This window comes from Halichoerus grypus, chromosome 8, assembly GCF_964656455.1.
Source record: "Halichoerus grypus chromosome 8, mHalGry1.hap1.1, whole genome shotgun sequence".
Lineage (NCBI taxonomy): Eukaryota > Metazoa > Chordata > Mammalia > Carnivora > Phocidae > Halichoerus > Halichoerus grypus.
Window position 1 is genome coordinate 141,654,750 of NC_135719.1, and position 26,498 is coordinate 141,681,247.

General features: G+C 45.4%; 1 protein-coding gene across 2 annotated transcripts in view; it reads left to right on the forward strand.

Annotated features, from left to right (window-relative positions):
• The first annotated feature begins 16,610 nt into the window (after window positions 1–16,610).
• Window positions 16,611–26,498, forward strand: part of PPP4R4 (protein phosphatase 4 regulatory subunit 4) — a 101,957-nt gene continuing 92,069 nt past the window's right edge. The window contains exons 1-2 of one of the 2 annotated variants that reach the window (XM_036071868.2): window positions 16,611–16,870; window positions 18,243–18,316. In XM_036071868.2, the coding sequence (XP_035927761.2) occupies window positions 16,751–16,870; window positions 18,243–18,316 (194 nt within the window). In that variant the 5' untranslated portion in view covers window positions 16,611–16,750. The remainder of the gene's footprint in view (window positions 16,871–18,242; window positions 18,317–26,498) is intronic. The other variant, XM_078054156.1, reaches the window with a different exon arrangement.

Sequence of the window (26,498 nt, forward strand, 5' to 3'; positions counted from 1 at the left end):
ATAAAGTAGGTGTTTTTCCCTTTTTCTGACTTAATGAGTTTTAACTGACACTTGTATTGCTTTTCTGGAAAACTACTCCCCCCCCCCACCATAAAACCTACAAGCGTGTGCATTCCCACACAGCTGTGAGAAGAGCCCTGTCGCTTTGACAACGGACATGGTGGACACCTGTAGCCAGCACCCTGCCCTCTGCCCCCTGCTTGGCCTGAACCCCCAGCAGGTGCTGAAAAGGAGGGTTTGGACTGAGAAGCCTCAGGGCATTGATGCCTACAATGGGCCCTGGGTGCCAGGCTCTGCTTAGACCCACAGTGGAAGAGCTCCTCTTCCAAGACCTGGTGAGAGCCTGGAAGCTGCTTCATTTGGTTTTTATAAGATTGTCAAATCAAAGTTAAACAAGCATAAATGAACCTCCCCCAGGGCTCTGGAAATGAGCAGGCTAGAGAGGGGTGGAGGCAGTGGCTGAGATGGTGAGGGGTCCTCTGAGATGCCTGAGTGGGTGATAGTCCAAGGCCATGACAATGCCATGTCCACCCAGAGTGAGGCTCTGTGCTAGGTAGGGGCTGGATGCAAAGGTCAGTGAGGCCAGGTCTGCTCTCGAGTGGAGACACTACAGTTTGAGTCCTTAGTTGCCATCTCTTCAAGGACCCCTTCTCTGCCACACACATAGCTGTCCCTTTCAGAAATAGGTGCCTTATCTGGGGGCCCCACAACCCCGTGTGTCATACTGATCACGTTGTTCCCCATACTGGACTGTCCTTTGCTAAATTCCCTGTCTTCCGTGCTCTTGCCAGTGCTGTGCGCCATTGCTTGAGTCAACGTTTTACAAAATTGATGGACCAGTGAAATGGGGTAAGGGAATTTAAATCCAATGGAGGCAGTGAGTGAATGATGTTGAGTTATCTTAAGACCATTTGCTTTCCTAAGAGAAGTGATTTAGGAAATATCCTCTAGAAGCTCAGAAAGAAACCATCTCGTGTATTTTGGGGCTCGGGATGATTGTGGAATTCTGGGAAACTGCAGCCACCGACAGGCTAATGGGTGCCCGGCCACCTGGGGCGGGCTGGACTGTGGCGCAGAGCCACTAGGAGGAAACACCAATCACCTTTGACCCTCTCACTGCTGGGGAGGAGAAACACAGCCACGTAACCATCAGGCTTCATTCTCCTATGAGCAGGAGAGGGGAGTGGCTTAGGGTGACATGACCACAGTCATGGGAATGTTGCCCCTCACTCTTCTGCTCTACCGACATAATGGTGTCCAGCCATAGGTGTCCATGTTTAACCAACACGACAGCACGGTATTGGAAAGGGAGAGGGAGATGACCTGCTGCCACCCAGTTGGTAGACCTTTGTGGATTGTCATGTGAAGAATCTTTCGTCCTTCCTCCACATGATCTCAATTCTTCCTTGGCCTCTCTGTTCTTTCACTAGTTCTGGAAAAGATTTCTCAGGCCTTGGGACAATAGTAGACTCACTGTGTAGGTGGTGAAAATGCATTGCCATGTTCCATTCTCCCATGCGAAGTTCTCTCCAATCACGTGGGCCATAATGAGTTGACACAAGACACAGAGGGGTCATACACCCATACCAGGCAGTCATGGTTTCTTAGCAACAAACTGGAAACTGTTAAGTAGGTCTTGTTTGTGTCTGGGCTCCTGGGTATCAGTAGTTGTGTAGTCACCGCTGAGTGTAGATGGACGTTTTGTGCGTGTGTTGATTTCTTCTCTCGATTCCGTTGCAATGTAGTCACCTAACAAAGAGTTTGAAGGGTGGTAGTATTTCTGAAATTGTTTCATGGGTCTGGAGCTAATTTTAAGAGAAGCTAATCTTATCTGTTTCTGTTTACCATTTAATGCGTGCTATGCTTTGAGTTTTAAGAATTTGCTTGGAGTAGCATAGAATAACTATTCTGAAGACCTGCCTTAGTTTCTAAATCCATCAATCCCTCCTATTTTCTGTTGCTTGAACGATCTTCGAGGACATGCTTTATTTCCATTTTACCTCCTGCACTAGAGGCTCGGAGAGGAGCAGTCCCAGGTCCCTTGGCCAGGACTGGGACTCAGACCCAGATCAGCCCACGTGCCATGACAGTGGGGTATGTAGGAGGTTTCTGGCTTGAAACTTGAACCCCTATATATAGTGTGACTCCTCAAACACAGTGGCCAGAATGTTCTTGGGGGTCTGTGCTGCATGGTGTCACTCCCCTAGAGCCCAGCATCAGATGGTCATTGTTCTGGCAGACCCTACCTCTGGGTCAAAATGTGGGAGGGAATAAAGCCAGACTCCAGACTCCAGATGCCACGGGGTATACCGCTGGCCACGTCACTGGAAATCTATTGGTGTTGCTGAATGAATGAATGCAAAATGAACGAATGAGTGAGGGATTCCAATTCCATTCACAGCCAAGGTTCACACTTGCCCTGCGCCCTGAAGCAGCACATAATGGTTTCCATTACCCAACACTAGGGAGATTATTTTGCTGTAAACAATGGTACTTTTGCATGTTACCGGGGAATTATAAGTTCTCATTGTTCAAATTATTGTTCTCGATAATTATTGTGGTGACACAGGGAGAGAAACGGAGCTGCCCCCTCTTATGAAACAGTGAGCCAGCATGAGTCAGGAATGAGCATTAGTGAGTATTGTTGCAAACAGGTGGCAACGGTCGGCCTCGCTCTGTTTGCCAAGACAAATGCAATCACAGTGCACAGCGTTAGAGATCCTTGCACGGTCTTGCTGAGAAATTGTGTAGAAGCATTTGCTATCAGCCGAATCCATTTCATCCTGAATGTGAGCCATTCTCACCTAGGCTTACTTTCGAGGTGCTTTGAGTCTTTTGGGCCACAGCATGTATTTATAGCTGGGTCTCCAAGTAGAAACGAACCAAAGCTCAGCTTCACCTCCCCATCCAACCCATACCCTCTGGAAGCACCTCCTTGTGCACTCTGTGTCTCCAGCTTGCACCCGGATGTGAAATCTGGCGTGGTAGTGGACCATTATTCACTCTCTCGTTTGTGTCCATTCATTAAACGGGTCTATTTGCTCTCTCTTGTAATAAATACTCATCAATTTTTTGCCAAGTGCCAGACACACTAGATGCTAAAATGAATGTCCTTCATGGGGAAGAAGCCCCATTCGTGCAACACAGTGCCTTTGTCACTGGGGCAGATTTTATTTAAGATTTATTGGCAGAGGAGGGGCCTTTACAACTCAGCAATGCCAACAACTCAACATTGAATATTGGACATCACTGTCTTTAAAAGTCTCGCTACTACCATGCCTCGTGTTTTGGCTATTCCCACCCTCCCTTTCTCTCAGCCTGGGAGACTTTCACTCCTGTTCCTGCCCCCCCCCAAAAAAAAATAATTCAAGGAATACATTAGATGGCTAAAGATTCGCTGATGCAATCTCCTTGAACAGCAAGCCCCTCCCTTGGGTCTTACTCCCTCTCCTCCCTGTCTTTTTAAGGGGAAGGAGTGAGTAGTGTAAAGATTTGATTTGCCCATGGATCTAAGTCATACCACCCACTCCCCACCTTTGCCTTAGAAATAGCTCTTGAGTAACTTCAATCAGTTTTTGTTTTAAAGCACTGTCAGGGTCATTATATGAACCTGTACTTGTTAACAGTTTACATATCTTCTTTCTCCTCTTAAAGATTTTATTTATTTATTTACTTATTTATTTGTGAGAGAGAGTGAGCAAAAGAGAGAGCACAAGTGGGGGTGGAGGGAAGGGTAGAGGGAGAAGCAGATTCCCTGCTGAGCAGAGAGCAGGGGAGGGGGCGTGGGCCTCCATCCCAGGACCCTGGGATCATGACCTGAGCTGAAGGCAGATGCTTAACCAACTGAGACACCCAGGCCACCCCTCTTTCTCCTCTTAGACCATAAGCTCATACAGGCAGAGGTTTCATTGTTTTGTAACCCCTTTTTTTCTCTTAGCTCCAAACATGGTGCTAGACAAGTATAGTGATGCTTTATCCATGTTCTTGTTAGATCAAACAAGTTTTCCATATTGGGCTTGAATAAAGGAGTCACTTCCTTTATGCAACAGAGCTGAGCATGCGGGACAGGAACCAAAACCAGTTTTCAACTCTGTCATTGAAAGGATTGATGAATAAATCCAAGGTAAAAGTAGCCCAGTCACAAAGATTTAAGGCGGCCAGGTATACGCCAACAGGGAGTGGTGAGGCTGGACGCAACTGGCTGGTCCTGCTTCCCATCAGAGCTTTGACATCCATATTACACAACAAAACAAAATATTGTGCTGGCCGACAAACGCAGAACCCCAGCCTCAGACACTGATGAAAGAGGGAAGCCTGCCTTCACACCCGTATTGCGCTCAACTGCTCTGCTTGTGCTTGAGGTCTGGTTTCCCATCGGACTTGGCTTACAAAACACCAGTTCAAAGATAAAGTTGTTAAGGACTTCACGAAGGTGACAAGAGAGCGTCCAACCTCGAGTGGGGGGCCCTTCTGAGTGCCGGGCCCTCCCGGTGAGACTGTCCAGGCTACAGGCCCATGAAGCTGGCCCTGCCTGGCCCATAGTAAGTACTCAATAAATATTTGGTGAATGAATGAATGAATGAATGAATGAATGAATATCATCCTAAGCACAGGCTTCATTAACCAAGCCTCAATTACCAAAATTATTCTAGGACCCAGTTACAACGATGGGGGGTGAGGGGTTTCCCCTTACACATTCCACCAAGCAATTCCTCATGACACCAGCTGGATGTCCTATAATTTAACTCAATTCTTTTTTTTTTTAAATTATTTATTTATTTATTTGACAGACAGAGAGAGAGAGAGAGACAGCGAGAGAGGGAACACAAGCAGGGGGAGTGGGAGAGGGAGAAGCAGGCTTCCCGCGGAGCAGGGAGCCTGACACGGGGCTCCATCCCAGGACCCTGGGATCATGACCTGAGTCAAAGACAGATGCTCAACGACTGAGCCACCCAGGGGCCCCTAATTTAAGTGAATTGTGAGTTAAATTCTATCTACCTGGAGGCAGCAACAGATCCTGCTGGTTAGGGGCTCAGGCCCACGAGATTGCCCCCTCACTTCAGATGGTAAATTCAGTCCAGGACGGGTCACTGTGATTCTGATGGATCAGCTACAAATCAGAGGTTCCCACAAGCCCCTCTTTGGGTTCAATTAATTTGCTAGAGAGATTCACAGAGCTCAGGAAAAATAGTTTATTTCTGTTTACGGGTTTCTCGTAAAAGCATGGGATAAAGGATACAGACGAACAGGCAGGTGGAAGAGATGAGGAGAGCCAGGTATATGGACAGGGACGTAGATCTTCCACGCTCTGTCTGCCTGTGTTTTTCCCACACCTCCACCTGTGCACCAAGCTGGACGATCTCCAGCCCCTGCTGTTGGGATCTTAGGGACGTTTTCTTACTTAGGCACGATCAATTATAAACTCCTCTCTATCCCTCTTCCCTCTCTGAAGGATGAGGGGTGGGGCTGAAAATCCCAAGCTTCTAACCATGGCTTGGTCTTTCTGGGGACCAGCTCCCCTCTAGGAGCTTTGCAGGGGCCCACCCAGAGCTGCCTCCATAGAACAAAAGAGGCTCCTCGTGCTCTTATCAGTTAGGAATTTACAAGGCTTTTAGGAGCTCTGTGCCAGGAGCCAGGGGCAGAGAGACCAAGGCATATATTCTCTATTATCTCACAATTGTCGCTTCATGGCAGACGGAATAGAAATATTGGTCTCTTGGATGATTTTTAAAAAGAACTTCTGAGCCAAGAGTTTTAATCTCTTTTTCTTATATGAGTTTTGTTAATCAGCTGCAATACTGAGCAGATTTGTTCAATCAATTCTGTCCTTTGCTAGAGAGAAGAGGGCCTCAAGAGAGAGAAGGACAGAAACTGATGGAACATGAAAAATTCATGGTTGGGGGGAAGAAAGTCCCTGCAACGGAAAGATGAATTTTCGCGGTGTATAGAATTTGATCTATTAATAATCACAGCTCATCCCAGCTGATTCTCACACCGCTGCGAACAAATTTGTTGAGGCAATGCTACTTCCAAACTTTGAGGGGCTGGTGAGTTGTACCTGCATGCCCTGGGCTTTGCTGCATATTCACGTATTGATGCCATGGAGAGAGGCGGGAAGCAGTTTTCCCAAAGGGAAGAGGTGGGAAGACAAGACCCCAAAAGGCAGATGCCTGGAGTCCTCATTTTATTTTGCCTCTCTCTTAAAAGAAACTCATTGTTGATGAAGAGATTTAAGAGAATCAGATTTATATCACATTTATTTATTCATTCAACCACTATTTGTCGAGCGCCTACTGTATGCCAGGCATTTTGTGAATTGGCTTTGTGAATGTGGGCTTTGGAGTGAAATTCGGCTAAGTCCTCATCCTGGGAGAAGCCTTCAGTTTATCCTGAAATGACAATGTGGTGGTCTGGATGGGGGTGGGCGTGGGGACCTCCCATCTCCTGGTGCCTTGGTGAAATGACCATTCTCAGCCAGAGCCCCCAGATGCCGGAGGAAACCATGGCACCCCACAGAGGTTGGTAAGCTATGGGTCGTCATGGCAACAGATGAGCTGGAACTAGGTGTAAGCACCCCAGCTGGGAGCTTACTGTCTCCTCCTCGTCCTCTGCCTGGGTCCTCGCCTGACGAGTCCTTTCTTACTGTTGGATTGGTTTCCTGGATGTGGGATTTGGCTGGAGGAGAACAAGCCGATGGAAGGGGGCTGCCGGGCAGGGGAGAGGGTAGTAGAGACACTACAGATTCGGATAGAATGAGAAGCTAAAAAGCCGACCACTCATTGGCCCCTCATTGTGCGCCAGGCACTGTGCCATACGTGATTGCCGCTTCTCAGCCGATTCTCACGATACCACCGTGTCCTCCCCCATCAAAGAGGCAAGGAAACAGGTTCAGAGGGGCCGAGCTAAGGTGAGAATCTGGGTCTGTCCGATTCCCACGCCTGGGGGAGAAATTCCCACGCCTGGGGGAGAAATGCCCACGTTGAGAAACGCCAAGTAGAAGTGGTTCTGAACAGCAGGTGCAGTGTACCTGGGGGTGTGGCCACAATCCAGATTCCTAGGCATGGCCCCAGACTTGCTGAATCAAAATGTCTGGGGGTGTGGTCCGGGAATCAGAGCACCAAGAGGTCTTGGAGGTTGCCTCGTCTGAGAGAGGCTTAGGGAGGAAGCGACTTGCCCTCCGTCCCAGGGCTAGTTAGGACCAGGATCTGGGAACCAGAAGACGGGACAGTCGGCCCAACCACTGAAAGTTGCCCTTCACTTATGATGACAAGTCTCCATCTAACTGGTGCTCCAATCATGAAAAAGAGGAGAGAAAGAGAGAAGCCCTAACTGGTGCTTATTATATTTTCTTTCCAGCGTTTCTGCCTGCAAGGCCAACCCACTTCCTCGCCCGATCACCAGGGTAACCATCACTCCCATCTTGACAGTCAAGTGCGTACACAGCTTCTTGCACCCACATCCAGGGCCACGGGACCCAGCCCTATAATCAGCCTCCCGCTGCCTCTGTAGACAGCCAGCAGCAGCGGCTCCCTGCTCTCTGGGCCCCTCACCCCTTCGCAGTTCTGCAGACACCCCTCCCCACGCTCACACGCTGAGCTCTCTGCTTCCCTCGCCCACTGCCTCCCAGGAGACAAATGTGCAATCTGCTCTCAGCGTGTATCATCACCTCTGGAGGGAGGAATCTGCCCTCGAGTTGGGACACAGCCCAACACACACGGCCCACACAGGAGGAAAAACACCCCCTCCAAGGAGAAAGGGAGCGGTGGCAGTGAACAAACACCCCCTCTCCCTCCAGAGACAGCTGAGGGGGCAGCTGGAGTTTGGGAACGGTTTGCGAAGTGATGATCAGGAGAGCGCCCTGCGGTGGCTAGGGGGGGAGGGTTGGGGGGAGGGGGGAGGCTGGGGGCAAGATCCTGTTGCTAAGGAAGTGGCTCCCTGCCTAGGACATCAGAGACCCTCTGTCACCACAGACACCTGGAGTCTGCCCTGCAAGCGATGCGTTTGCGTGCCCTCCAAAACCCCATCAGAACAGTTCCATGAGGCCGGGCTGCTGGGGTCCTGGGGTCCCCATCAGGACTTTACAGGGACCAGCTCTCTCCCTCCTCACTTATTCCTTCCCTTGGCCCCCCTGTCCCCCCTGTCTCCTAGGTCCTGAGCCATTTACTGAGCCCTAGGGACCAAGGATTCCTATCCTGATTACTCTCCTTTCTCGTTTCCCTGCAGCCTGAGGCCAACCCCTTCAGACACCTGCCCCATTTCCTGGCTGGGCCAAAGCCTTCTTCCTGAGAGCTTGGGCTCTGGCAATCCCAGAGGCTGCTCGAAAGAGCCCGCTGAAACAATTAAAGTGCAAGAGAGTTAACTCCTCAATGAGCCAACTTTGACCTGTGGGAAGCAAAAGGCAGGAGGAAGATTTACTGCCTCCTTCCTATGGACGGTTCCCAAGCCTGGGCTTCTTCATAGCCTGTCTGGAGATGCCCTGTATGGGACCTGGCTGGGCCTCTCCCTGAATTGGGGGGGGTCTGCCTGGTAGCACAGTGCTGTTCGTGTATTTGCTTCCCATCCTGCCCCACCTCACCTCACTGTCTCTCACCCTGGCTGCCCTGGGATTGTACCTCTTAAGGAAGTGTTAGCGCTTAAGCGTTTCCTCAGACTTTTCTAGGGAATCTGGACTAAGTTGGCACTAAGATTCACATAGAGCAACATTCTCGTTCTAGGTCAGCTAGCCTAATTCCCTCATTTGTCAGAAGGAGCTAAGGCCCAGAGAAGTTAAATGATTCCATCAAGGGTACAGCCAGTTAGTGGAGATTCATGATGTCATTATTCATTCCTTTATGCCTACTCATTACTTTAGCAAATAATTAACAAGCACCTACTATGTACCAGGCATTATTCTAGGCACTGGGAATGTGGGGGTGGATAAAATAGACAAAATCTCTGCTTTTATGGAACACAACATTTGAATGGAGGATTGGAGAAGAAGAAGACTATAAATGAGATGAATAGGTAAAGTATTCAGAATGTTAGACTAATCAATGCCAGTGGTGGGGCTGGTGGGTGTTATAGGATGAATGGTGTCCCCCCCCCCCACCAAATTCATAAGTTGAAGCCCTGACCCCCAGGACCTCACAATGTGACTGTATTTGGAGATAGGACCATTAGAGGTGCTGAAGTTAAAATGAGGCCATCAGAACAGGGCTCTAATCCAAGATGACTGGTGTCCATATAAAAAGAGGAAATTCAGACAGACAGAGACCCCAGGGATAGGCGCATAGGGGAAAGACCATGTGAGGACAGAGCAGGAGGGCCGCCATGTACAAGCCTCAGGAGAAACCAACCCTGCCTACACCTTGATCTTGGAATTCCAGCCTCCAGAACTGTGAGAGAGTACATTTCTGTTGTCTAAGTCACTGAATCTGTGGTATTTTGTGATGGCCGCCCTAGCGGATTAACACCGTGGGATTTTAATTTCATAAAAGGCATCCCGAGCTGGCCTCATCGAGGAGGTGATGTTTGAGTAATATCCTGAAGGATGTGATAGAGGGAGTTCGCTGACAATCCAATGGAAGAACATTCCAGGCAGAGGGAAGGGCAGGTTCCTTGGCTCTGACTGGGATCAGACCTCGAGTGTTTGAGGAATAGTAGGGAGGCCAGCGGGCCTGGAGAGAGCAGAGTGGGCGGGGGGAGGAAACGGGAGCATGAGGTGGGAGAGGTGAGGTGTGTGGGAGGACATCCTCTGTGCCAGGTGGGGAGTTACCACAGAGTTTAGAGCAGTGGTCTCAATGGTGGGGGGGGAGGGCATTTTGCTCCCAGTGGACATTTGGCAACGTCTGAAGACATTTCCATTTTCAACTGGATGGGGGTAGGTGAGGAGAGGTCAGGATAGGATACGGGCATCTAGTGAGGAGAGGCCAGGGGTGTTGCTAAATAGCCTACCAGGCACAGGACAGCATTTCTCTCCCCTTCCCCCACAGAGAATTTCCAGGGCCCATGGAGTAACTAGGTTGAAAAGCCCTGTTTTAGAGCATGAGGTGACTGAGTCTGACTTTCGTGTTAATACGATCACTCTGGCTGTGTTGGTAAGGCTTTTAAAAGTAGAAGGGCAGAAGCCGAGGCTCTGTTATCCAGGTGAGAAATAAGGGTGGCTTGGACCACAGTGGTTGACCTCCTCCCATGCCAGTTTAGTGCCCCTGTTCCAGCCTCCCTGCCTCCCGCCTCTTTCTGTCTCTTGACCAACATTAACAGAGCCCTTAGTGGGTGCTAGCCATCACGTCAGGTACTGGGGAGATTGCGGCAGATGTGGCCCACTAGGAACCTCACGTAGCTCACCCAGAACCAAGCTGAAGAGGAGGGAGTTACAGGGAGCCGCTGCCGACTTGGGGGGCAGACGTTGGCCAGTCTGCTTGGTGCTGCCGGTGGAGCTCTGCTCTGCGGTGGTCGTCGGAAGCTGCTTTCTACCCAGACACTGAAGAAGGCACAGGGCGAGCACTGGGTGGGTGATGTCTCCATCCATCCAGCTGCACAAGCCAAACATGTGGAAATCATCCTTACTGCCTCAGCCTCCCTGACCTCCACCCATACTCCAGTACATCAAGGGTGGAGCAGCCCCCGAAGATGTGAACCTGTTCACATCACTCCAAGGTGGTCCTTCTCCATCAGTATCCCAGCTCCTGTATTTTTTCCATAGCAGTTATCCCAGCTTGTAGTCAGATATTTAATCACAGTAGATGATTATTGGATCAATTTCCATTGTTCTCCTTAGGATGTGAGCTCTGTGGTGGGAGGGCCTGTACCTGGCTTGCTTCATATCTGTAGACCTAGCCTAGAACAATGCTTATCATATAGCCAGAATTCTTGAAATATGTTTTGAATGAATGGATGGATAGCAGTACTAAATTCAGAACTAGAAACCACATAATCTCCCTGATGTAAAAACTTCTAAAATATTTCATGCATAAAACATACGGAATGCATATGTATATTTGAAGCATAACAATAAAACAAATATGTATTACTATCTAGTTCAAAAAAGAACACATCCCCTATGACTTCTGTGTGCCCCTCCCCGGTCACATCTTGGTCCTAGAGATTAACAATATGTTTTGTTTTGTTTTTAGAGATTTTACTTATTTATTTGAGAGAGAGGGGGAGATCACAGAGGGAGAGGGAGAGGGAGAAGCAGACTTGCTGCTGAGCAGAGAGCCTAACGCGGGGCTCGATCTCATGACCCTGAGATCATGACCTGAGCTGAAATCAAGAGTGGGAGGCTTAACTGACTGAGCCACCCAGGCGTCCCAACAATATATTACGTTTTAGTGTTTATCATCTCCTTTTCTTCTCTTGGCCATTTTAACCACATAGGGATATTATATACATATTATTGTTTTTGAACATTATGTAAGCGTTTCATACTGCAGATAATCTTGGGCGATTCGCATTTATTGCTCAATATGTTCATGAGATTTATCTTTATTGAATTATGTACTTGTGGTTCATTTTCACCGTCATGGTTTTCCATTGATTTGAGTATGCAACAACTAATGTATCTATTCTCTGGTAGAGAGGCATTTGAGTTGCTACCAGGATTTTGCTGCTGTGAACCTTCTCACGCGGGTCTCTTTGTGCAGGTGTGCTAGAGTATATGCCTTGAAGAGATTTATTCCATTAGGCAAGTTAATGCCAAATTATTTTCCAAAGTGGTTGCACCAATTTGCACCAGCACCACTTGCTGGGTGTGTCCATTTACCATTCCCTGATTATTAAAATAAGGTTGAGCTTCTTTTCATAGGTTTATTGGAAATTCCCCTTCTGTAAGGTGGTGGTTTGTATATTTTGCCCATTTTTCTACTTAGTTGTCTTCCTACTGATTTTTTGGGAGTTCTTAATTCTGGACAGCAATCCTTCTTTGATTAATTTGTTATGAATATCTTTTCCCAGTCGATTGTTTGTCTTGTCACACTGTCTTTGTGGTGTCTCTTCTGATGAATACCAGTTCTAAATTTTCATTTAGTTAGATTTATCAATCTTGTATTTTATAGCCCGTGCTTCTTGTTCTCCGTCTTCGGATGTCATAAAGCTATCCTCGTGTATTTTCTTGGAAAAGTTTGGAAGATCTGACTTACACATTTGGGTTTTGCTGTTGCTGTTGTGATGACATAATGAACTCACCTAGGCTGGTGGTGGAGCTTCAACTGGTCTTGCAACTGATCATGTCTCTGTGATGGCAGAAGAGGTGAGGTAGGTCCAGGAGCCATTTTCATGCAGGAACCACAGTGCCAGATCCCCACAGCTCGTTTCTCCGTCTTGGTTTTGCCACAGAAGGAAGAAATGCACTTGGTGTGCTAGTTCATTTCTATTTTCTTCACCATTTTCCTAAGAGCATCGCCCTCATGGGTCCTGTATATTTTACTGACAGTTCTGACCTTCTTGGTGCATTTAGCCGAGTTGCAACCTATAGGTTCAAGCCCAGAGAGCCACATTTAGGTTTTTAATTCACATGATTTAATAATCATGTGATGTATGGTCTGAGGTAGTAATCTAATTTAAACATTTTCCTCATATAGATAATGGCTTAGTTTTAGTTTTGCTGTTGTAGAAAATTACCACCCATGTAGTGGCTTAAAAGCACACAAATTTATTATCTTATGGTTCTGGAAGTTAGATCTGGGTTTCAGTGGGCTAAAATCAAGGTGTCATCGGGGCTACATTTCCATTGAAGGGCCCTAGGAGAGTTTATTTATTTCTTGTATTCCTTTCCCTGCTTCTAATGGCTGTCTTCTTGTGGGCCCCTTCTGTTTTCAAAGCTCGCAATGGCTGGTCAAGTTTTCTCAAAGTCTGATGATGACTTTCCTGCCTCCCTCTTTTGCTCATGAGGACCCTTATGATTACATTGGGTTTACCCAGATAATCTAATACGTATTAGATACATAAGATAATCTCCTCATCTCAAGATCCTCAAATGAGGCACATCTTCAAAGCCTCTTTTGCCAAGTAAGGTAACACAGTCACAGTTTCCAGCGATGAGGACCTGGACTTCTTTGGGAGGATATTATTCTAGAATCACAGATTCAACAGATTCAACCACAAGAATCAACAGCTTCAGCACACGGCGTATTAAATATTTTCTGAGCCCAGGGACAGGGAACACCGATGGTAATAATGCTTGGTATGTGCTGGGAATTCCTCTAAACATTGTGTGCATATTATCTCATTTAAGTCATTTAAGCCGTTGTGCTGAGTACTACTGTTATTCTGATCTTAGAGATGAGTAAAGTGGGGGACAGAGTGGTTAAGTAACTTGCCCACAGTAGGAAGTAGCACAGCCAGGATTCTAGGCATTTGGCCAGAGCCAATCCAGGCAGTTAGACTCTGAAGTCCATGCATTTAACTACCAGGCTTTTGTTGAATGAATACATGACATGAATAAATCTAGCTTCTCTTAGCTGTGTGCTTATGCCTAAAGTCATGTAACCTCTCTGAGCCTCAATTTCTTTATCTATGAGATTGGAATAGTGGTGCATCTTATCTGTACTTCACAGGGCTGCTTCTAGGACACATGGAGACAAGTCATAAGAAAACAATTCAGATAAGAAAAACGGGGCTCCAAGACTCCTTCCATTGCATGTCACTGGCAGAGCCGGGACTGGGACTAAAGTTTCCTGGCAGCCAGGCAGGGTCAGGCTATTTCTACCACAGGGCAGTAACTACAGCAGTTATAGACTCTAGTCACCAAACTGACTTCATCAGTCTCCTGCCCTGTAGCAGCCAACATCAAAGCTATGTCTGTGTTTCAATCAGTTTTTCATTTAAGAATATCATCAAATCTCAAATGATGGTGTTACAAAATCTAAACATGAGATAATACTTCTTAGCTGAAACAGTAAAGTTTATAAATATGATTTAGTATCAGTTACAAACCAAGGGGAAAAGAGGACAATTTCAGAAATTGACAGGAAAGGGAGGCTGCAAGGTATTGCTAAGGAAAACCACCTCCCCTGCGTCTCTGCCTCTTCTCCATCCTGATCTCTCCAAGCTCCCCCCCACCCCTTTTTCCTTAATGTGGAGCAGGGATTGGAATACCTGGATTTTAGCCGTGGGGTAACCACTGACCATTTTTGCTTTGAACTTCAGAGGCAATACTGAATTAAAAAAGAGCACAGTGGGGGAGGACTCACGCTACCAGATATTAGAACATATAACAAAGACATAGTGATAAAAACAGTGCAGAACAGATCTAGATCAACAGAGCAGTAGTGAGAGCCCAGAAACAGGGACGTGTGTCTGTTAAGAATTGGTATAGGACAGAGACGTCATCACACATCAGTGGAGAAAAGATGGATTGTTTGGTGGGTACGGCTGGGCAAATCTGCTCACTATGCAGAGAAAGTAATACTTTATTCTTGGTTATACCATATGCCAGGTGAACTGCAGATGAATTAAGACCTAACTGTGATAGATAAAGGTATGATGTTATTAAATAGGGGAAGGTGTAGGAGAATATTTGAGTAGGAAAAGATTCTTCAAGGAGACCCAAAAAACCCCACTCCACAAGGCTAAAATTAGATGCATTTGTATATATCAAAATAAGGATTTCCCCTACACTGGAGGATAGCAAAGGCCAAGCTACCAGGGCATGTGAAAGATTGGGAGAAATACTTGCATTGTCCAAGACTGACATGAGATTAATATTTAGAAATATAGGAAACTCCTTTAATTCATTCGGAAAAATAATAGGAAATCTAGCCAAGAAATAGGCAGAGGATGTAAATAGTTAATTCACAGAAAGAAAAAAATCTCAGTTTCTTCAGTATATGGAAAAATGGGTAACGTCACCTATCAACAAAAAAATTCAATGAAATTACAATGTGATACTACTTTGCTATCAGATTGATATAAATTAGGACATCAGATAATACTAAATGTTAGCATATGAAGTGGGAAAACAAGAATCTTTCTGTCTTCATGTACCACTGGTGGGAGTGCAAACCGGCAAAACCACTCTAGAGGGCAACTTGGCAGAGTGAAAACAAGCATTGTAGACTCCATGACCCGGCAATTCCCTTTCTTTCTAATGGTCCATCAGGGACACGTCTAACATCATTCCAGTATTGTCTGTGGTTATAAGGAACTGCTGGCAACCTAACTGTCCATTTTTTAAGGAATTGATAAGTAAAATGTGTTAGATGCACAAACTGAATGCTATTAGTGGTCAGGTCTAATGAACACCTAGAATTATATAGATAGCCCCATGAATAAATCTCTAAGACATTATGTTGAGGGAAAAACAAGAAACAGAACGAACTCTTAGCACAATACCTTTCATGTATTTTAAAAATAATACAGAGGGCGCCTGGGTGGCTCAGTTGGTTAGGCGACTGCCTTCGGCTCAGGTCATGATCCTGGAGTCTCTGGATCGAGTCCCGCATCGGGCTCCCTGCTCGGCAGGGAGTCTGCTTCTCCCTCTGACCCTCCCCCCCTCTCATGTGCTCTCTCTCATTCTCTCTCTCAAATAAATAAGTAAAATCTTTAAAAAAAAATAAAAATAATACAGAAACTAACAGTATCTTTGGAGGATATACACACGTCCTGGGACATATCTTAACATACAAGAGAGGGTGCGCATGGCGGGTAGAGAAATGGGACGGTGGAGAGGGAACGAGTGGAAAATAACAAAATAAAATTTAAAAAGAGCTCTCCTAGGAGCTGAAGAGTCTACTCAACATAACTTTTGTCCCTGAGGTCCAAAAAAATCGCCCCAATGCCCTTCCCATCGCTTCCTATTCTTAACAGAATCAAATGCAAGCGACTCAGTGTCGCTGCCCAGAGCAGGGCCTTTCTCTAAAAAGGACCTGCCTCTCCCTTCCACTCACCTCGCCAAGCCCTGGCTTCCCTGTACTCCTAGCCGTACGTCCCACAGTCAAAACAAGCCCAGATTTCAATTCGAAATGGGCTTACTCTTATTTCTCTAGGAAAGTCTGATTGTTTAAGATTCGGTTTAAGTGTTTCCCCTCCGGGAGTCCTTTTCTGGCCGCAGCCCCACCCAAATGCTAGCCCCTTCAGGACTGTATTCCAATACACCCTTTCCCGCATCACCTGCGCACACACCACGCTGTAATTGCTGATTTTGGGGTACGCATCCCTCCCCCAGGGCTAGAGCTGAGCTAGGGTAGTCTCCACGGACACAGCTTGCCTGCTGTGGTGGGCAATCACACGAATTATCGAAAGGTTATTCCTGCAGGTTAAATACGACAGCAGCCCACCTCCCTGTCCTTCGCTAACCCTGCCATTGGTTCAGCCTCTCCGCCTCCGGCCACCGCCCCCAGCCCGCCTCCGCAGGCTGCAGGAGGAGGAAGGTTCTGCGCACGCGCCACAGGGCGGGGCGCGCTCGGCCGGGGGCGGGGCAAGGGGAGAGGAGGGCGCCGAGGGGCGGAGGGGGCAGCCACGGTGCAGCGCGGCAGTTGCGTCCGGCTCGCGTGCGCGCCGCGCCTGGGGGGCGGGGCTGAGGCGGGCTTGTGGCACCTCCCCCGCCTCTGGCCCCGCCCCCGCAGGCCGCCCGCGCGCCTCGCCCCGCCCCCTCGCCTTGCCCGCCCCGCCCCCCGGCGGCCGCGCTCCTTCTCCCGCCGCCAGCTACCCTCCCGCCCGGCTCCCGCGGCCGAGAGCGGGAGAAAGTCCTGCCGGTGGGCGGCCGCGGGGCTGCGAGCGTCCGGCATCCCGGGGCCGCTCCGGCCCGGGCGGCGAGGGGGCCCGGCGGTCCATGCATCCGCCGCCGCCCGCCGCTGCCGCGATGGATTTCAGTCAGAACAGCCTGTTCGGCTACATGGAGGACCTGCAGGAGCTCACCATCATCGAGAGGCCGGTCCGCCGGAGCCTCAAGGTGCGCCCCGGGGAGGAGGAACTGCCCGCAGGGAGCCTGGCGACTGGCCCGGGCCCCGACCCCGTCCCGTCCCCTTCTTCCCGAGGCGGCCCGGGACCCTCTCGGAGTCGGGCTGGACCCTCAGTCCTCCTCCGGTCGCCGTGTCACCCTAAACCGGCTCCTGCCGGCGCCCCTGCTTCGACACAGCTTCGGTTCTCCCAGCTCGGACCCCCCTCCCCGAGGGACTGACCCCTCGGACGCCCTGGGCTCCCCCAGCCCCCCGGCCCAGCCCGGCCCGTGCGCCTTCCCCAACCCGCCCCCAGGAACGGATGGTCCAGCGTCGTCCCCCAAGCCGCCCCTCCGGGACGGCTGTGGCCCCTCTTCCTTCCGATCTGCGGGAGCTGCCCCTCGAGGCCGCCGCCGCCTTGTCCTCTCCTGAGTGCCTCCCGCCCCCCCACCGGACTCCGTCCCACTCCTCAGTCAACACAGATCCGCCCCTCCTCCCGGAGGAACGCCGGATCCCACTTTCCCCGTCCTCTATCCGAGGAAGCTCGGGTGCCTCTGCCCCCTAGTCGGCCAGGCCTCCCTTCACCTCCCACCCAGCGCCCAGGCTACCGTCGTCCCGCTACGGATCTTCAAAGCCCTCTCGACCCTTCGCCCCCATCCTGAGTCACCACACGTCCTTTCTTCCCAGCCCCTCCAAGACTCCAGCTGGGACCCTGATCCCCACTCCCCGCCTTGAGGGAGTCAACCTTCAGTTCGCTCCCCCACCCCGCAGAGTCATCTTCGTCCCAGCCTCCAACCCTCACTGCCAGTAAACCTACTTTACGGACCACCCCCTCCCCCAGCCGTCCTCTCAAAAGCTCCGTTGAGCTCTTCTCACTCCCACCTGCCGCAATATCGCGAATCTTTGATTTCCTTCCAGCCCTAGAGTTTATTCCCTTCCCTTCCCCCACTCCACATTTCGTCTTTTTCATTCTCTCTCGGCTGCAGTTTGCCTCCATCCCCCTTGTAGCATTTCCTGGGGTGGAAAATGCTGGAGAAACAGCTTTGGGGTATTAGAGATTTAAAAGTACGTATGTATTTTATATATGCATATAAAATCGAGTTCGGCAATGTTATGAAGCCACACTGTAATTTTCAAGCTAGAATAGTTTAAAAAAGAAAAAAAAAAACAAAAAACTCCACCACCCCAACCCAACAATTCGAGACGGAGACCTCTGTGGTTGAGGTCGGCACCTGGAGTCCTCAGACTCTTGATTAGTTTTCAATGGTAACTGCTTAATTGCGAAACTTTTTCATTAGTCTCTACTTATATGGGGTTCCCGGAGGGTCACTGGGGGGCAAGACTAATCCACGTTTGTGTGCATAATTTGTATTTTACACTTGACAGACACCAGAAGAAATAGAAAGATTGACAGTTGATGAAGACCTCAGTGATATTGAAAGGGCTGTTTATCTGCTCAGGTATTGCTCGAAGTCTTTCTGTGAATTTGTTGCTCGTTCCCTGTGGCACAGCATGGATGAACGCGTTGTGAAATGTCGTTACGGTTATGTTCAGATTTACCCAACCGCTTGAACGGAGTACTTTGGCACGCATAGCATTTAATTATGTTGTAAGTTAAGATTTTGGTATGGACTTACATGTTTGAGAATTGAAATCCAGTAAGACAACCAACTTAAAGAATATTTCTTGGAGGAGGAGGAACAGAACAGCTTAAGGACTTGAATTGGATCTCCTTTTTTTATTTTCCAGCTTTGGTTGTTCTCCCATAGATCCAGTAAGTTTGGATGAGACTTAAAGAATGTCCAGTGATTAATTTTAAGTTAATAGTAAGAGTATGAACTTACATGCTATTTACTATATAGAAAAAACTCCACACAAATAGAGTAGCTCAATTTGTTGCTCAGGATATCCTGTTTTTAGATTACTTTTGCTATGTAAGCCTTGTAATTTTGTCTGAAAGATTTTAAAATTTAATTGAGCCTACTCTCATTTAAGTTTAATCTTGCAAGCTCTGCAGAATTGCTTAATGCAAGTGATTATTGCAAATATTTATAAAATTTCTCTCAACTAAAAAAACTTTAGATTTAACTTCTTAAAAGCTAATGCAGTGAACATTAATGAGCTTATCTGTGAAAATACTTCCAAAGCAGAAATTTTCCCAAGGTATTTTGTGTATATTTGTTTTAAAATTTCTCTTTAACTTACAGCCACATGTTTTTCCCTTTGGCAAATTAGTTTTCCCTTTTGTTTTTTAGAACAGATTTTGAAAACTAGTGTTATTTACCTCCTGAGATGTTTATCATCCTTGTTTCCTTAGCTTAGGTCAGCTTTGCCAGTTTCAAGTGCTGACAAGTTTCTTGTTCTCCTTTCTAATTTATAGGTCATGCTTCTAGTTCCATGTTATTCAGTGGAGGATCCTGTAAAAAATTAAAAATCCCTCCCCATGACTTCCATTCTCTTAGTTATTTTTTAGCTTATTCATGGCCTCTTGGGTTTCTGTTCTTAGTTTAGTCAGAATTGTAGCATGCTTATAATTTAGGCCATTCTAATAATTCTATCACTTGAAAATGTTTCTGGGTATTAGACCTTATGTTGGTGTTATTTCCCCTCCTTTGGTGATCTTTGGTAGCATGGTGTCCTTATTTCTCCCTATTTATTTAAAAGAAAACTTTTATTTATGTATGGATTAACAGTAATGTATTTTTGATGTTTACATAGAGAATAATTCAGTGTTTAATCTTTTTTTGATACTTTATTATATTTGAAGCACTCTATTCCTTAGTAATTAACATGTCCAATACGGTGAAAAGTAGTTGTAAACTTCTGCCTTTTCCCCGAGTTCTTTTGTTTGGAGTAGGTAGACAATTGATGAACGTTTCGATAAGTTTCTTTTAACATACAGCAGTTAATGATTTGTAAAAAGTTCCTACTGGATACTCCTATTGAAGTCTCTTCTTTTGCATAAACTCTGGCTTACAATTAGGAAATGGAGAGTCTTGCTCTGCTTACTTGTGACAGCAGATACCTTATTCTAGATATCAGTGACAAGGCTTCCTTTTTAGGACAGCTTACTTGTTTTCTATTTTGCTTTTATTGTTTGTTAGTGAACCGGGTCATCTAAGTTGTCTGTATTTCTCAGACACAGAACACAAGTTTCTTCCAGTTCTGGAATTTACAAAGCCTTTCAGAGACAGATGGGTCCTCTCCTTAGACGAGAATTTTAAAACAGATCTGATATCTCCTTTAGTTTCTCGTGGCTCATCTACCTTGAAGGAGTTTTGCAAGGTGACTCAGAAGGCGAACACTAGTTTGGTTGTGTATGGGTTCTCTAGTGGAGTTCTTCTTTGTATTCTTACCATCTCACCACCTCCTAGGGGAAACTGGGATTTCACCTTTAGGCCAGCTTCTGAAGGGGTAACAGCACACTGCCTGAAAGGTTCTTTCTTCCTTGGGATTCCGGGGAAGGTATGGGATTGTCTTATAGATGAGTTCCAAACTTTCCTCTGTTACAGCCTCTTCTGCTCTCTTATATTGAGCCTTTTATTTTAAATGTACTTTGTTCCTTTTTTTCTTTCATTGTACTTCCCAATGCTATAGAACCTCATACTGAGATCTGTTTTTTTTTTTTAAGATTTTATATATTTATTTGAGAGAGCCCCGGGGGGGGGTGCGGGGGGAAGGGAGAGAGGGGGAGGAACAGAGGGAGAGGGAGAGGGACAAGAGACTCTGTGCTGAGCATGGGGCACGGAGCCTGTGGGGTTAAATCCCAGGACCCTGAGATCATGACCTCAGTCGAAACCAAGAGTCAGATGTCAACCCACTGAGCCACCCAGGTGCCCCCTGTTTTTTTTTTCTTTGATTTTCAGATTGATTTTGAGTGCTTTGCCTTTTCCTTTGTATTAGATATTTAATATCCAGATTTTTTTTCCCCCTTTGAATGTCGGATTTGTCTCTTTAGTTTTCTTACTTTGTATAATAAAACTCTTTTGGAATCTTAGGTTAAATTAGACTTCAGACAAATGTGTTTGCATCACACATGTTTTCTATCAGTGGAGTGGAGGTTCTGATAGCATTTAAAGTGAATCTAATATATAAAACATTATCTGTAGAGTACTGTCATCCAATGAAAAACAAATTACACAGTTCATTCTCTCACTCTTAAAATACGGCAGATCAATTGTTAATGCAGTTTTCATGATTAAGCTTAGAACATTACAGTATTTGAAGACATGACACAGATGAATTTGTGGTTTTGCATAAATATGATGCTGATACATCCATATCTGTGGCATTTAGTGATGAAGCAAAACAGCTTTCCTAATAGTCACAGCTTGTGGCTTCATCAAAATCCTATTGCATCATCTTTTTCCTATTCTCTGTTGTCTTTGTGATTTTGGCATATATTTTAGGAATGTATTTAAAATATGTGAATAATTTTGTTAGAGAAGAGCCCTAAGTTTGTGTACTGTGCTTTCATTAGGTCAGTCTTTACTTAGATATTTCTAATTGCCTACCAGATAAATTCCAGACCCTCAAACTTGGCATAAGGGACTCCATCTTAGCTGTGCAGTGTGATGTTCCCCCAGGCCCTCAACTTTTTTTTTTTTAATGGCTTGATTGAGCTGTAGTTCACGTGCCATACACTTCACCCATTTAAAGAGTGCAGTTCAGTGGATTTTAGTGTATTCACAGAGTTGTGCAACCATCGCCACAATCAATTTTAGAACATTTTCATCATCCTCCAAAGAAACCCTGTACCTATAAGCAGTCACTCCTTACTTCTTTCTACCCCATCCAGCCTTTGCGAATCACTAGTCTACTTCTGTCTCTATGGATTTGTCTATTCTCTGGACATTTCATGTAAATGAAATTATACAGTATGTGGCCTTTTGTGACCGACTTCTTTCATTTAGCATAATGTTTTCAAAGTTCATCCATGTCGTAGCATGTGTCAGTGCTTTCTATTGTTGAGTAGTATTGCATTGGGTGGGTATATCACATTTTGCTTATTCATTCCTCAGTTGATGGACACTTGGGTTGTTTCCACTTAGTCCTTTACTTTTTAAAGCAGTCCTGCTGGCGTCTTCACTGTTACTCATATTCATCGTGTTCATCCTTACCTCTGCTTTTCCCTGTCCTGGAGGACCTTTCATTACACCTGTTCAGCATTTTCCATCTCCAGGATCCAGCTGTGTGATCTTGCATCTTTCATAAAGCCTTTCTGAACTGCTGAAACCACATGGAGCCCAGGCTTCTCTGAGTTCCCCTATCACTTATGGATGGCCTCACTCAAGGAGTGATTAATCACTACATTGTATTCCTTAACCTGTGTGTGTGTGCCTGTGGGAACATTTTCTTTAATTGTAAGCTCCTGGAGGGCAAGCCATCTGTTATGTTGTTGCTGTTTTGGTCTTTCTTGTTTTGTGCTGTGATAAAAATACATACCTCTTCATGAAGTGTATTATTTAATTTAAGATGATCAAAATGCCAGATGAATTAAGATACTTCTGATTTTTTTGTATTATAGGCAATAGAATCAGACAGATTTAGGTTATAGCCTATTCTACTGTTTATTATCTGTGTGACCAGGAACACATTATTGATGGTTGTTAAGCTCCTTTTTTCCGTCTGTAAAATGGAAATAGCAATTCCTGTTTCCCAAGGTTGTATTATGGGTGGAGCCCTAACACAGAATAGGTTCCCAATTAATGTTAATTTCCTTCTGTCTCTTTCCCCTTGTCCCTACTTCCTTGTTACTTAGGTTCTCAAGGTACATTTCAAACTTTTAAAAGAGGATAACAATATTAATGTTGCCTTCCACTAATTTAGTAAAGTAACTGGCAAGTAAAGTATGTCAACTGAAATTTATAAAAGATACCTATTAACTTCCTGTGCTAATAGTATTTATCAGAAACCAGAATCTTCACAAATTATAATTAAGCATTTTTAAACTTGAGTGATAAGGTCAGCCTGTTTTACAGATTTATATTTTCTTACCAAGTGACCTTATTTTAAGCAATATTTGCTCTTAACATTATGCATGCGTTGTGTGGATTGGTTAGTGTTAACCTCACTTTTATGTTGATTGCTTTTATAGTCACTTTACACTGTGAATTTTTTTTTAGAGTTATTTATTTATATTAGAGAGAGAGAGAGAGGGAACACATGAGCGTGAGCTGAGAGAGAGAGAGAGAGAGAGGGAACACATGAGCGTGCCTGTGCCCGGTAAGGGGCAGAGGGAGAGGGAGAGGCAGAGAATCCCAAGCAGACTCCCCGCTGAGGGCAGAGCCCAGCACAGGGCTTGATCCCAGGACCCTGAGATCATGACCTGAGCTGAATTCAAGAGTTGGCTGGGTAACCGACTGAGCCACCCAGGCGCCCCTATGCTGTGAGTTTTAAAACACTTTGCACTTTGCCTTCCAGGGACTGTCAGGTAAAGTGCATCTTTAATTAGGAACTTTTAGCCTCCGCCCCTTCCCCCCTTTTTTTAAGAAGTAAGTGTTCCCCCTGGTGATGTCACAGAGGGAGATTTCTGCAGCCAAATCTGGAAATGAACAAAAGTGCTTTAAACTGTGGCTACTGCTAATCACTTCTGGAGACCCTTGCATTCAAGACTAGAACAGGAAGGACAGCAGTAAAATAGTGGGGAAGAACTTCAGTGATAAGCTTGGCTACCTGGCTAGGTTTCGATTGTTTTGTCTTTAAAAATACCTTTCGTATTTGCTATGCAAATGTAAAAAGCTGCGTGAAAAACTCCTTTGTATGACCTTATTTCTAAGATCTCTATATCCCCATACTTCTTTTATTTTCACTATTGTCTTGATTTCTTTTTTTGATGCCTTCTGCCTTTTAATACTGTTTTAGTAAAGCGGGTATATAAGGGATGTATGTGAGTGTGTGTGTATGTATGTGAGAGAGAGAGAGACTGTGTGTGTGTGGGGGGGGGGGGCGCTTGAGTGTCTAGTATCTCTTTACCCAGTTTTCTTGAGTGATGTACAGAAGAACCTTTTAAATCCCTCACAGGTGGAATGGATAGTTGGTTAGTTAATCCCAAAAAATTGGTCAGCATGGGGAATCATAAGAATGATACCTACATTCAACATTTTATTTTAGTGTAAAAAAATACGTAGAGTTTGCCAGTCTTTGTTGTAGGTCCACTGCCTTTTCTTTGAGTATAGGTCTGTTGGTTACAGTTCAGGATCTGCTTTCTTGCATCGATTACCCCCATCATGCACTTAAAATGTCAAGTTTACATTTCTTTAAAGCTGGGTGAGAATTTGAAGATGGCTTAGAAGTATTCAGAAAGCATGGTCCTAGAGTTTTGTGATTTTCTACTCATCTTTTGCAAGTTGTCTCGTTCTTCCTATTTCAATAGCAATTTTCTTTGGTAAGTTATCTTTATTGACTGTTTCTAAAACTTTCAATTTAGTTTTCATAGAAATGACTCTCTTTTTGCATCATATGCTTCTGCAGTATTTAATTAAATTATGTAATTGCAGTAGCCAGTGAAACTGGGATAAACTGGTCTGCAGCTGACTCTTGGTTAAAAATCCCCTAGAGCAGAAGCTTGTGAGCATTCTAGAAAGTAGCCTCTTAGCTATGAGCGTTCAGCCTGCCTTTGGCAAGGAAGTGGAGAGTGCTGTTCAGTTGCAAGAGTCTTTTAACACCATGTAGAGAGAGATACTATCCTTTTTCAAAGTATGTACTATGATGACCTTTCTTCGTCTTTGGTTACCCATGATATCTCTCTCTTGTTTCTGCATTGAGTTTGGCCCATGGTCTGCTCTGTTATTCCTTTACTTTTGTATACTAAAAAAAAAAAAAAAAAAAAATTAATGAATTAGCAATCTCAGTTAAAGAGGTCCTTTCCTTTCTTTCCTTTAGAGGTGGTGGGGGGCGGGGGGGGGGAGGGTGGAGGAGCAGAGCAAGAGGGAGAGAATCTTAAGCAGTCTTCATGCCCAGCGCGGGGCTCAGTCTCACGACCCTGAGATTATGATCTGAGTTGAAATCAGGAGCCGGATGCTTAACTGACTGAGCCACTTAGGCGCCCCAAAGTGGTACTTTCATAGGCATATTTTTTTTTGTTTTTTAAAACAAGCTTTTTGAACATCTGCAGAAATGTGCACAAATGCTAAATATATAGCTTGTTGAATTTTCATGAGTGAACACACCCATGTAATCAGCACACAGATTAAGAAATAGAACACAGTCTACTGTATTAGCCTAGTACCTCCCTTTTACCCTGTCCAGTTCCTCCACCATCCTGACTTTTAACATCAGAGATTAGTTTGCCTGATTTTGAACTTTGTGTAGCAGGAACCATGGAATGTACTGTTTTGTGCTTAGCTTTTACTGAGCCTTTTCAAAAAGAGATTTGTCCATATTGTTGCATGGAGAAATAGATTGTTCACTTTTATTGCTGTATAGTATTCCATTATAAGTCACAATTTAATTATTCATTTTACTGTTGTTGGACATTTGGCTTGTTTCCAGTTTTTTGCTATTATGAATAGTGCTGCTAGGAACATTCATGTACAGGTCTTTTGGTGAATATGTATGCATAGGTATGCATTTCTTTTAGTTATCTTCATAGAAGTAGAATTATTGGTCATTGGTATATGCATATGTCCAGCTTAAAAGATATGGCTAAACAATTTTCCACATTGTGCCACTTTAAGCTTGTATCAGCAGTGTATGAGTGGTCTAACCCTTATTTTTAAGGAAAGAAAGTGACAAACTTTCTAGTATGTAAATTTCCTAGCATATTGATAACGAACTGCCTACTAATAGCCTGAAGAGGTTTCTGTTTTCCTGTGCCTGATTTACTTATACCATTGAACATTTTTCTTTTCCTACAAGAATGTTCCCTATAAGAGGTCCCATTTAAAAAAATGCCCAAATTATCATCCTCTGTGAAGGTGATGCTTGAATGACTTGAACTAGGGAGCGCCTCCATTTTCATGTTTTAGAATAGAGGACTAGTGCTTCACATATAAAGAGGAGTGTATAATGGATTCTAGCTGTATATCTTACATTATTGCTCAGGCCAAATTACTTAAGTCCTTGGCAAACCTTGAATACCCTGTTTTGGAAAAGTACTAGGTCACTGACTGTAAGGGGTTTGGTGATTATTTCCACCTCCTTTTCCTTGCTTTTTGTTATGAGCTTTAACAATGGCATCGGCTTCTCTTTTCCTATTTACTGAAGCTTCAGAAGGCTCTCTCTGTGACATCAGTAGGAAGCAGAATGCTCTCATGGGATCTGTAGGAAAAGCTTAACAAAAGAGTAAACTATTTTCATCAATGTAAAAGTGACCCATATCATGTCATTGGAAAGATCTGGAGCTTACTAACATGATGCAATTATGAGAGATTTGGGCAGTTTTTATCTTGTTAAGTATAGTCAGAGATATTAATAATGGAAAGGATTTGTAATGCAACTAATAGGTACTTCAGAATAAACCTTATGGGTTTAAGTTAAACGGTACAAAATATTTATTGAGTACTTGTATGTGTTAGGGATCACCTGGGGAACCAGTGACATTATACCAGCAGATACTTGTGTTCAAGGAAGTACTTAAGGAAGCAGAAGCATTTTTCTTAGAGCTCAGTAGAATAGAGTTCATCCCCAGTTAACAAGTAT